Source organism: Bubalus kerabau, chromosome 12 (assembly GCF_029407905.1).
Source record: "Bubalus kerabau isolate K-KA32 ecotype Philippines breed swamp buffalo chromosome 12, PCC_UOA_SB_1v2, whole genome shotgun sequence".
NCBI classification, from domain to species: Eukaryota; Metazoa; Chordata; class Mammalia; order Artiodactyla; family Bovidae; genus Bubalus; species Bubalus kerabau.
In genome coordinates this window covers 32,991,189-33,003,656 of record NC_073635.1, presented here as the reverse complement: position 1 = coordinate 33,003,656, position 12,468 = coordinate 32,991,189, and the positions used below count along the sequence as shown (strand labels likewise).

The window sequence follows — 12,468 nt, the reverse complement described above, 5'->3', positions numbered from 1 at the left end:
TGGACTGCTGCTGACAGGATACTTTATTACATAAAATGCAAATTAAAATACAGCTACATTTTGCATAAGTTTTGAGTCAGTTTCAGTGAGAGAGATTTTATAAATTCAGCCTGAGTGTAAATAGGATTTCCTTTACAAATTAACCTGTATAAACAGTAATGCTTATTATTCCACAAGAACATAGGTTTCATATTTTCTCCACCAGTTGTCTAAACATTCTCATCAGAGGAGGCTGCACTTGAGTTGACCCTTCATATCCAAAGTGTGTGCGTGTCCAGGGCGCTCTGTGGACACTGGGCCTGGACATCGGTCCTGCAGATCCCACAAAAATCTCTATGGTCATCAGACTCTTTAGGGAAAATCTTGTCTTGCTGGTCGGCAGGTCTCCCTCCTGGTGCTGTTATTGAATCATTCTCACCTGCCCTGAGGACCCCTTCCTAAGAGGGAATCAGGCCTCAGAGGCCAGGAACTGTTTGGTGAACTGTGTCCCTAATTCCACAACAGAACGCCCCATGGGCTTCCTGAGGGGGGCAGCACACACAACCATTAGCAAAGCCATGCACAAGAAAGCTGTGCAGGAGGGGCTCTGACCACAGCAAGGGTTTGTCAATCAAGCACCAACACTGAGAAAAACAGCCCAGACAAAGGGAGTGCACAGGGCTCAAACCACCCTGGGAAGCAACTTCCTGAAGTCCAGCACCTGGAAGTAGTAACCTACCCCTACCCCCACCTGCTCCCCACCCCCCGGCCACCACACACACAGCCCCAGGCCTGGGGATGCCCTTGGTGTAGCCCAGCATGTTTCATTGGACTTGGTACTGTATTCACTGGACGTGGTGTTGTTCAGTCCCTGGATGTGGCATTGTGTAGTCCCTGGACGTGGCGTTGTATATTCACTGGATGTGGTGCTGTGTATTCACTGGACATGGTGTTGTGTAGTCACTGGACGTGGGTTTGCAGTCCCTGGATGCAGTGCTGTGTATTCACTGGACATGGTATTGTGTAGTCACTGGACATGGTGTTGTGTAGTCACTGGAGGCGGTGTTGTGTAGTCATTGGACGTGGTGTTTGCAGTCCCTGGATGTGGCATTGTGTAGTCCCTGGACGTGGCGTGTATTCACTGGACATGGTGTTGTGTATTCACTGGATGTGGTGCTGTGTATTCACTGGACGCAGCGTTGTGTAGTCACTGGACATGGTGTTGTGTAGTCACTGGACGCAGTGTTGTGTAGTCACTGGACACGGTGTTGTGTAGTCACTGGACGCAGTGTTGTGTGGTCACTGGATGCGGTGTTGTGTAGTCACTGGATGTCTAATTTGCAGCTTCAGCTTCTTGGAAAGGACACTGTAACTTAGCCCCAGCTGGGTGACCAGCCTTGTATACAGATCCAGGAGGGGCAAGATGCCAGCCATTTGGGGGCTCAGCCACCGAGGACCCCCCAGCACTTCCCACCCCCTGCTCTTCCTGGCTGGCATGGGTCTGCTGCACCCCACTGCCACCACCTGGGGCTGTGGCTTTTCCTGCCTCCGTGGCCAGGGCTGGGTCCCAGCTGCTCTGCGAATCCTTCCCTGACATTCTTTTCTGAGGTCGCCTACTCACTGGTCTTATTGATAGAGGGATTCTGTTTTGTTTTTGAGAATTCTGAGTCAGAAAACTAAGCCTTGACACCTAGGAGTCCTGGTCTGAATCAAGGCCCCCTGTAGGTCCTACCTGACCCCGGCCTGAAGGCTGAATGGCTTCAGGGCATTAGTAATAATAATGATATAATATGTGATATATCTACACACACATATATGTATACTGCCTACTGTGTGTGCCAGCCGCCCTTCTAAACATGTTACATCTATTGACTCATTTAGTTCTCATAAAAACTTTCTGATTAAGTACTACTCTTGTTGTTATATCAGTTCAGTTCAGTCGCTCAGTCATGTCTAACTCTTTGCGACCCCATGGACTGCAGCACACCAGGTCTCCCTGTCCATCTCCAACTCCTGGAGCTTGCTCAAACTCATGTCCATCGAGTCGGTGATTCCATCCAACCATCTCATCCTCTGTCATCCCCTTCGCCTTGTTCTTATATATTCTTTCATAAATAAGGATGCTGAGACAAGAGAGTTTAAGTAACTTGACCAAGATCATACAGCTAATTAACAGCAGAGCTGGGATTAGAACCTCAGAGGTTTGTCTCCAGAGTTCATGCTCTTGCCTACTGTACTACCAGTGAGAGTTAAAATAATATTTTATCTATGTATTTCATTTTATGTGGTATTTTATCTATGTAATAATAAAAATAGTGACATTATCAAATTGATTATACACCTATGTCTGACTTAAAGTGAGTTATAATCCCAGAACTTCCTTTAAAAACTTGTAGGGAGGTGATACTGAAAATCATTTAGAGAGGAATATTTATGTTAGTTTATACTTTATTTTCAAAATTCTTTGTCTTCCGTGTGGAGGACAGAGCTCTGTTGGGAGATTTATTTGCCAACTCCATCTTTTACCTCCTAAGGTTCCTTGAGAAGTTAGTTTTTTTAAATATAAATTCATTTATTTTAATTGGAGGCTAATTATTTTACAATATTGTAGTGGTTTTGCCATACATTGACATGAATCAAGTTAGTTTTAAATCTCTGGACCCTTGCTTCTTCATCCTTAAAATGGGATAATATTGTCAAAGAGTGCAAGGATAAAACAGGATAAATTATTTTGGAAACTATAAAGCGGCATAGAAATGTAAAGATATTCTTCATTTCCTGATCCCAGGTCCCCTCGAAATACTTACCTCTGAGCATTTGCTGGGCATGAACTGATAAGGGGATAAGCTAGGTGGACCAGTGCTACTCCAGGTGTGGTGTGGGGACCAGTAACGCTAGCAGCCCCTGGAAGCTCCTCGGAAACGTTGTTTCGCGGTTTGTTCTCAGGTTTACCGATTCAGAAATTGATTGTGGGCACGGAGTCCGCAGTCATGCTTAACAAGCCCTCCAGGTGATTCTGATTCACGCCAAGGTTCGAGCAGCACTGGTGTGGAGTACGTTTAGTCCATTCGTCAACAGATATTGATGGAGTATCTCTAGAAGGGGCCGGTGGCTGGGTCTGGAGGGTACGACAGAGATGGTCTCCTCAAAGAGGTCCTTCTCTGTGAACCCCTTCTCATCCTTCAAGATGCTGCTCCAGGGCCCCCTGGAGGCCCCACTGTCCCTGGTGGGCGGGGCATGTGGGCCGCCTCTTTGTGGCCCCACCTTCTCCTCCACCCGTCCTCCCACCTGGAGGTCCAGCCTCCGAACTGCTCCTCCCAATCGCTCTGTGTTCGGTGTGGCCTCCGTGCTCCTGAGCTCCCTGGCCTCTGCCCCGGCAGCCTTCCCTCTCCTCCTCCTCCATCCTCCCGGGGGCTCAAAGGAGGCCTCCCTGCCCTCCAATAAGTCAGCCACGTGTCCGTCCCTCTGCACCCACTGTGTGCCTCCACCAGGTCTTTCTCAGGTCATAAGGTAAGGCGTTTTGTGTCCAGTTTTCCCCTAAACAGAAGCCTGTGTTTTAAATTTCTAGATCTCTGGAGCTTGATAACGTTCACGGCGGGAAGACCCAGGAGGTAGTGGGAGACAAAGCAGGGAAGTGGGGCAGGAGGGTTGGCGGAGAGCGGCGTTTGCCTTTTTCTTTGGAAGGCATCACCTCCATTCACCTGTTGTGCAAACCGGGTGATTTTGTCTTCCACGTGGAAGGAACCTTTCAAAGCCCAACTCTTGAAATGACCCACAAATGTAATTAAACTCTAGCTGTTTCTTTCGCGTCTTCTACCTATAAAGCACGTGGTAGCTGCAGTGAATGGTCCTGCCCTCAGGCAGCTCCCCATGGAACAGAAAAACACAGGGCCCAGCACCCCCGACCCAGCCAGAGGGGTTTTTTTTTTATTAGTTGGCCACTTGGAACCCTCCGGAAGACATTCTAAGTCTTCGCAGCCTTCCTAAACATAGGGCTGGTGCCCCGACTCTCTGCTAAGTCCCCTGTTCATTCTAGAAGTTTGTGCTGGGAGCCCTGGCTGGGTGTGCAGTCCTGCAATCCTGGTTGCCTGTGCAGGGGCTGCTCTTTTGTTTGGAGTTGGGAAGTGAGAGGAAGATGGTGGTGGGGAGATGATGTGGAGGAGACGGGGGTCGGTGGGGGAGGCGGGAGGGCCCCAGGGTGGGGTGATAAAACAGAGTTATGTTTCCAGAAGCACTGCGGTTCATTTGAAATATTGATTCCTGTGGGGAGGTCACAGCCCAGCCTTTGTGGTGCTTTCAGAGGAGCTATTTATACATTTTGGTCTTTGTTTTGGAGTCAACTCCTATATTGGTGACACTCTGGCTTTGCTGAAGTAGTGTTTAAAAAAGAAAGTAGTAATTACTAACTTCATCCATGGAACAAAAGCTTTCTCATAAGCGTCTACTCCCACTGCTCGGGGAGGGCAGCTGGAATCCTATTCCTCTCTAGCTAAAGCAGCGTTCTTGGAATAAATTAAATAAAGACTCACATGCCCTTGAAATCTTGAGTTTTTGGGCCCATATAATGACTTTTCAGGCTTCCCTGGTGTCTCAGATGGTAAAGAATCTGTCTGCAATGCAGGAGACCCAGCCACTGATCTCCCTATGGGCCTGTGCATGGCCATCCACGAGCAGGCTTGGCACAGACCACGGCCAGGCCATGATGCCGCTTAAGTGGAAGGCAGGAAAGAGTGTGAAGAGTACATGAGCACCATACATAACACTACACGGCAGTGTCTTTGGTGTTAAGTGAAGAAAATTTAAAATGCGTGTGTGTGTGTTAGTCTCTTGGTCACGTCTGACTCTTTCTGATCCAATGGACTGTAGCCCGCCAGGCTCCTCTGTCCATGGGACTTCCCAGGCAAGAGTACTGGAGTGAAAATGCATGCATATGATGACAAAAATAAGTAAAAATGTTATCATGTGGACCACAAATGAGATAGTATCTTTCAGTGACCCAGTTCCAGGGACTGGCAGAGTTAGAATGCTCCAGAGGGAGGCAAGGGTAAGTGCTCTTCCACAGGTGGTTCATCAGAACTGAGGATGTGGGGGACTTCAGGGTAAGTCCCAGGGAGAATGGGCCCCGGGTATGTTAGAACCTTAGGAAGTAAAGTCAGGAAGGTCCTGGGGAGTGTTTCCTTAGCGAATCTTTATTTTGTGGACCATCAGTGTGCTGAGAATTCTTTAGGTAGCCGTGCCTGCTAAGTGATTGCCCCAGGTTTCAGCATCTGTAAAATGTAAAGCTTCAGTCTCCCCTAAACAAATGTTACATCCTTTTCTGACCTTTAATCACAGGAATTATTAAGGGTGATGCATTGTATCTTTTTATAATTTTGTATAAGAGAGAAATTAGTAGAGTCTAGATTATCTTTGTGATAAAATAAGGATCAGTTGAGTCACTCAGTCACGTCCGACTCTTTGCGACCCCATGGACTGCAGCACGCCAGGCCTCCCTGTTCATCACCATCTCCCAGAGCTTGCTCAAACTCATGTCCATCAAGTCGGTGATGCCACCCAACCATCTCATCCTATGTCATCCCCTTCCCCTCATGCCTTCGATTTTTTCCAGCATCAGGGTCTTTTCCAATGAGTTGGCTCTTTGCATGAGGTGGCCAGAGTATTGGAGTTTCAGCTTTATCATCAGTCCTTTCAATGGATATTCAGGACTGATTTCCTTTGGGATGGACTGGTTGGATCTCCTTGTAGTCCAAGGGACTCTCAAGAGTCTTCTCCAACATCATAGTTCAAAAGCATCAATTCTTTGGCACTCAGCTTTCTTTATGGTCCAACTCTGACATCCATGCATGACTACTGGAAAAACCATAGCCTTGACTAGACGGACCTTTGTTGGCAAAGTAATGTCTCTGCTTTTTAATATGCTGTCTAGGTTGGTCATAGCTTTTCTTCCAAGGAGCAAGCATCTTTTAATTTCATGGCTTCAGTCACCATCTGCAGTGATTTTAGAGCCTAAGAAAATAAAGTCTGTCACTGTTTCCATTGTTTCCCCATCTATTTGCCATGAAGAGATGGGACCAGATGCCATGATCCTAGTTTTTTGAATGTTGAGTTTTAAGCCAGTTTTTTTTTTTACTCTCTTCTTTATTTAACACTAGTGTGTTATTTGGAGAAGGCAATGGCACCCCACTCCAGTACTCTTGCCTGGAAAATCCCATGGATGGAGGAGCCTGGTAGGCTGCAGTCCGTGGAGTCGCTAGGAGTTGGACATGACTGAGAGACTTCACTTTCACTTTTCACTTTCATGCATTGGAGAAGGAAATGGCAACCCACTCCAGTATCCTTGCCTGGAGGATCCCAGGGATGGAGGAGCCTGGTGGGCTGCTGTCTATGGGGTTGCACAGAGTCGGACACTGAAGCAACTTAGCAGCAGCAGCAGCGTGTTATTATGCCAGACTTGAGGCTAGTGTTAAATAAGGACGTTATTTAACTAGTGTTAAAATAAGGATGATCAGGATGAAATTCATAGTTTGACTTTGGAGAGTATTTTATTGGGAGACTACTAATTCTTTTTTTAAATTTAATTGATTTATTTTTGTCTGCACTGGGTCTTTGTTGCTGTGCATGGGCTTTCTCTAGTTGCTGTGAGCGGGGTCTACTCTTCGTTGTGGTGCCAGGGCCTTTTATCGTGGTGGTTTCTCTTGTTGCAGAGCTCAGGCTCTAGAGCATTCGGGCTTCAGTAGTTGCAGCACATGGGCTCAGTAGTGTGGATCCTGGCCTCTGGAGCACAGGCTCTTGCATCATGTGGAATCTTCCTGGACCAGGGATCAAACCCATGTCTTTTGCACTGATAGGCACATTCTTTGCCTACTGAGCCACCAGGGAAGCCCTGGAGGATATTTTTGTTTCAAAATAATTTTTTTTTAAGGTTGAGGCAAATCACTACCTTTAAGTCAAATAATGAAAACAATTCATTCATTGCTCAAATCATGGGCACCCACTACCTGCCAGTGTTCTAGAAGCTGTGCACACCACACAGAGGACCTGTGTAGGCACGTCGGAACTCAGCTGCCCCACCCCGAGTTTGAAGCTTGAAGAGAATGAGTAAGTGTCTCAGGGTTGGGCCAGCTGCAGCTTGCTGTTTCATTGTGGTTCTGACTTCCCGTTTGGAAGGTAGTTAGCGAAGTAGGGTACAGTTGATTCCAGCATCCAGGAAAAGACAGATATCGGAGACAGAGAAAGGGCAGTGGCTGTGGGGGGCTTGGGAGAGGAAGGGATACATAGCAGAGCTCAGAGGATGCTGAGGGCAGTGAGAATACTCCGTGACCCCGTGATGGTGGGTCCATGTTCTTATACCCACAAGATGGACCCCACCAAGGGTGAAGCCAGCTAAACACTGGACTTTGGGTGTTGATGAGGTTGATTGATGTAGGTTCATTGATTGTAACAAAGGCACCACTCTGGTGGGGGTGTTGATAGTGGGGAAGGCCCTGGCTGTGTGGGGATGGGAATTCTCTACTTTCTGCTCAGTTCTGCTGTGAACCTTAAAACTGCTTTAAAAATGTATGTGTGTGTTGGGGGTGGGGTGCTCAGTTGTGTCTGACTCTTTGTGACCCCATGGACTGTAGCTCACCAGGCTCCTCTGTCCATGGGATTCTCCAGGCAAGAATACTGGAAGGGTTGCCATTTCCTTCTCCAGGGGATCTTCTCGACTCAGGGATTGAACCTGTGTCTCCTGCACTGGCAGGCTGGTTCTTTTACTGCTGAGGCACCAGGGAAGCTCGCTCTAAAAAAATAGTCTATTGCAAAAACAAAACAAAACCTCAACAATGTGGAGTTCAAACCAATCTTTAATGATGGGTTAGAATATTCTGTGTTTATTATTTATGTTCATACATATATGTATGACATATGAAGTTCTCAATCAAAATAGTTAATCAGCAAAAGAAGAAACAGTTCAGAAAAGATGAGCTAGTCAGGTTTAGATGGCAGCCACCCTACTGTGTGGAATAATGCAGATCTGAATTTGGCTAACAACCTGACTGTAAGGACAGAGAGAAGTGTTTGTCTGGATACCAAGGTCTGAGCACCCTGGCTGTGGTTGAAGCCCCATGGAGCACTGGAAGCTGGGCACGGTATCTGCATTGCAGTGGAGGGAACTCCAGTGGCCCCCTGGACCGCCTTGGACTCATTGGATTCTCAAGGCACAGCAGGTGGGGTCCTTGGGTCCAGCAGCATCGGTGTCCCTGGGGCTTGTTGGAAGTGCAGGGACTCAGGCTCTGCCCCAGCCCTGCAGGGTCAGAATCTACGTGAAGTGTGAGATGCTCGGCTGGGGCCTCACCAGGAGCAAAGCCGAGCCTGTGGAGTTGGGGGCTGGACCTGCACAGCTCACAGTGCTTCCTTACCTTCCAGAGAGCACCTGTCTCCACGGGAGCCCAATGATAAGGGAGTACTAACCACTGGGCCTCCCTGTGGACGGCTGCTCCTTGGGTGTGGGGGACCCTGGGTTTCAACACGGCCCTGTTTACTAGAATCCACAGTATCCTCCTTGAAGTGGTCACTCTGAGACTCACCCCAGGAGACTGGCTCTGTGGGCACAGAACCCAAGAGCTGAAATGATCTTATCTTAAAGAAAACACTGAGATTGCTGCCTGAAAGGAGCTTTGGATCTTATCTGCAGAAGGCTTGTCTGTGTAAACAGCTACAACTGGAGACATCTGCTCCTTTAGGTGAAGTTTCCTGTGACCCTACCTCTGCAGCTCAGAGCTCTGTGGGGCCTTGTGGTTTTCTATCACTATCCTTCAAGGGGCGTTTCAGGTGGTGCTAGTGGTAAAGAACCTGCCTGCAATGCAGGAGACCTGGGTTTGATCCCTGGGTCAGGAAGATCCTCTGGAGACGGGAATGGCAACCCATTCCAGTGTTCTTGTCTGGAGAATCCCATGGACAGAGGAGCCTGGTGGGCTACAAGGTCACAAAGAGTTGGACACGTCTGAAGTGGCTTAGCAGGCATGAGCATCCTCCCAACCTTCTGGAAGATAAGAAGCCCCTCCTAACCTGTACATGTGGCTAGACTCCCTCCCTGCAAGCCTCTACTAGGAGCAATACCTCTTATGAGTACTTGCCAAAGCTCTCGCAGCCAGAGGGGATGGAAGTGGATGGAAAGCCAGGTCTGGGTGCAGAGCTTTGGAACATCTGCTGTAATTCTTCTGAGCGTGAGTGAGGGCACTGTGGGGGAGGGGCCAGAGCACACTTGCTCCCCTAAGTGCCGCCCACCTGCGGTGCTGCTTCCCAGGGAGGGAAGGGTGGGAGAAGGCTCTGAGTTTCCGGGCACCTTGCGCCTTCGTGACCTGAACCCTTCCCCTCGCCTCCATCAGCAGTCCCCCATAGATGCTAATGCTAACAGGAACAAGTGTGGGGAGGCAGAGGGTGGGGCAGCTGGTGGAAATCCTCGCCAGAGGATTTGACATTGAACTTGACCATTGAACTGTTCCTGCCATGAGGAAGACCCAGGTGATGGCAGAATGGCACCCCTGGTTTGGGGCATCCTTTCCCATTCTCCCTGGCACTGTTCTCCCGAGGGTGAACTGAGAGAGCCCAGAGCATCTGCAAGCCTCAAGCCTGGGGCACTGGGCTCCATGGAGAGCAGTGCCCTGGGGGGTTACCAGGCATCAGGAGAGCAAAGGTTAGTATCGATAAAAACACACAGACGACTGCAGAATGAGGAATGTAAGGCGAACGCAAGCCGGGCATTCGGGTAGAGAAGGATTTGTTAAAGGAAGAAAGGAAGAAAGTGACTGGCTTTAGAGGGAAACCAGTGCCCTCCCTTTACAGCCAAGCCTTCTTATACGCTATCAATGGGAAATCGTGCCCAGAAGGGAGGGGGCCTTAGTTTATCTTTAGCCTGCAGCTGGGGTCTTGTGGTCACGTAGTCAAAGGGGTCTCACAGTCGGGTGGTCACGTAGTCTTGAGAAACTGGCACCAGCAGGGAGAAACAGGATATCGCCTTAAGGAAAAAACAGGATGCCCACCAGGGCAATGTGGCCACTGTGACTTCATCCCTTGTTTGTCAGGTCACCACAATGGGCCATTTTTAAACTATATGCTATGAGCCCCTTGCGAACCCTAACAAGGAGCGCGGTTGGAAATGCTGGTGTGGAGCTTGCAAGCGTTGGTCGGTGAGGGAGAAACCGTGAACTCGCTATTTCAGACGCTTCTTTCAGATTCAGGGCTGACAAAGGAAGCTGGGTTATGTGGGGCATCTCCACTGGGATTTCCTTTTTGAATATCAGCCGGTCAGCTTCCTTCTATGCAAATCATTTTGAGCATTTATCCTGCTTTTCATTAACACACTCTCCCTGGCCATCACCCCAGCCTCTCTCCTCTGAAACATTTCACAGGCGAGAAAAACTCAACAGCGGTGTGGGGCAGATACTGCGTTTGTGGAGTTTGAGTTTTTATTCTGTCTTCTCTGGCTGCAATATGTTATTATATACTATGTCCACACCCAAGAAGCTTTTTTTTTTTTTTTTTTTCAGTGAAGAACAAAACAGAGTCACAGACAAGACTTGTGGTTGCCAAGGGGGAAAAGGGTGGAGGAGGGATGGAGGGGTGGAGTGGGAGCTTGGGGTTAGTAGGTGTGAAATGTTGTATGTAGAGTACATGAAAAGCCAGGTCCTGCGGTATAGCACAGGCAACTATATTCAATGTCCTGTGTGTGTGTTAGTCGCTCAGTCGTGTCCGACTCTTTGTGACCCCGTGGACTGTAGCCCACCAGGCTCCTCTGTCCATGAGATTCTCCAGGCAAGAATACTGGAGTGGGTAGCTATTCCCTTCTACCAGGGACCTTCCCGACCCAGGGATCGAACCTGGGTGTCCTGCATTGCAGGCGGATTCTTTATCGCCTGAGCCACCGGGATGTAATGATCCATAATGGAGAGGAATATGGGGGGAGGGGAGTGGGGGAGGAGGACAAAATAAAGCTGAGATTAGCTACTCCTGGGTCAAAAAGCCCCAGAATCTCAAGGGAGATCTGAATTCTCCCAGCAGCGTGCTCTACAGGATGCTACTCTTGTCACCCCTCTGATGGGCCAGACACTAGGTAGCACATGAAGATAACTTGTGCAGGAGATGTGCTCATTGCTAAAGACAGTTACTGAGGACCTGTCAAAAGGCAGGAACAATTTTAAGGCTTTTGGAAAAAATTGACCAGTTGTCCTTCAGAAATATTGTACCAAGTATATATTCTCATCAGCAGGGTGTAATAACAATTTCATGGACTCTTTACCAATATTGCTTATTTTAAGTTTCAAAAACTTAGCCAACTTGCAAAACAGAAGGATATTTGAGGGTAGCAGTTCATTAATGATGAAGTCAAGCATTTTTTCCCAGATGCTTGTTTTTGGCTATTATGAAGATATTTATTTGAGACTGTAAAACAACTTTTGGCTATTTATATTACTTTTGAATGTTGTTCTACTCTATAAATCCTTTACTAATTTTTCTCACAGAGACTTAATATTTTTCTTGTTGATTTTTGTGAGCTTTTTATATGTGAAAGATACTAATTCCTTATCCTAGTTAATTCAAATATTCTCCCAGTTTCCCTTTTGCTTTTCAGCTGTGCTTTTTGACATGCATTCAGTTATTTGCCTTAAAATTTTCTTACTTTATTATGAATAATTTTTAATTTATAAAAGTTAAAGTAAAAATATTTTAATTGTCAAAAATTTGTCTTAAAATTTCTTGCTTTATGCTTATATAAGTTTTTTCCTTGCTTTATTGAGATATTATTAATGTAAAAGATACACACATTTAAAGTGTACAGTGTGATAATTTGACACACATTTACTGTGAAATAATTACCATAATAATGTTAGTTAAGACCTCCATTGGCTTACATAATTACCTTGTGTGTGGGGTGGGGGGTGAGGAACAATAGTTAAGATCAACTCTTAACTTCCTGACATATCCTATAGTACTGTTAATTATAGTTGTTGTTAAATAAGTTCTTATCTATTTAGATATCAGATGTGTACATTTCTCATGTCTTTTTGTTTATATTTTACGCCATATTCCCCCTCTCCAAATAAGTAATAAATTTTACAATACTGAAACATAAGTCCTGAGCTCAAATCCTGGCCTAGTCATGAATTCCTATGTGACTCTAGGCAAGTTAATGCATCTATTTTATAAATAGTAGTGTGTATCTATTGGAGAAGGCAATAGTGACCCACTCCAGTACTCTTGCCTGGAAAATCCCATGGATGGAGGAGCCTGGTAGGCTGCAGTCCATGGGGTCGCCAAGAGTCGGACACGACTGAGCGACTTCGCTTTCACTTTTTCCTTTCATGCATTGGAGAAGGAAATGGCAACCCACTCCAGAGTTCTTGCCTGGAGAATCCCAGGGACGGGGGAGCCTGGTGGGCTGCCGTCTATGGGGTCGCACAGCGACTTAGCAGCAGCAGCAGTCTCTCAGTCGTGTGGGGTGCCATCACC

The 12,468-nt window shown here is 47.2% G+C and overlaps 1 protein-coding gene across 8 annotated transcripts in view; it reads left to right on the top strand.

The window, feature by feature from the left end:
* The first annotated feature begins 2,864 nt into the window (after positions 1–2,864).
* LOC129624485 (uncharacterized) overlaps positions 2,865–12,468 on the top strand; it is a 93,396-nt gene continuing 83,792 nt past the window's right edge. For 5 of the 8 annotated variants that reach the window (XR_008700981.1, XR_008700982.1, XR_008700980.1 and 2 more), the window contains exon 1: positions 3,073–3,489. Coding sequence is in view for 2 of the 8 variants with exons in the window: in XM_055542486.1 (XP_055398461.1) it covers positions 3,116–3,489 (374 nt within the window). In the remaining 6 variants the exon portion in view is untranslated. Of the gene's footprint in view, positions 3,490–12,468 lie in introns of all 8 variants that reach the window. The other 3 variants (XR_008700979.1, XM_055542486.1, XM_055542485.1) reach the window with 2 other exon arrangements.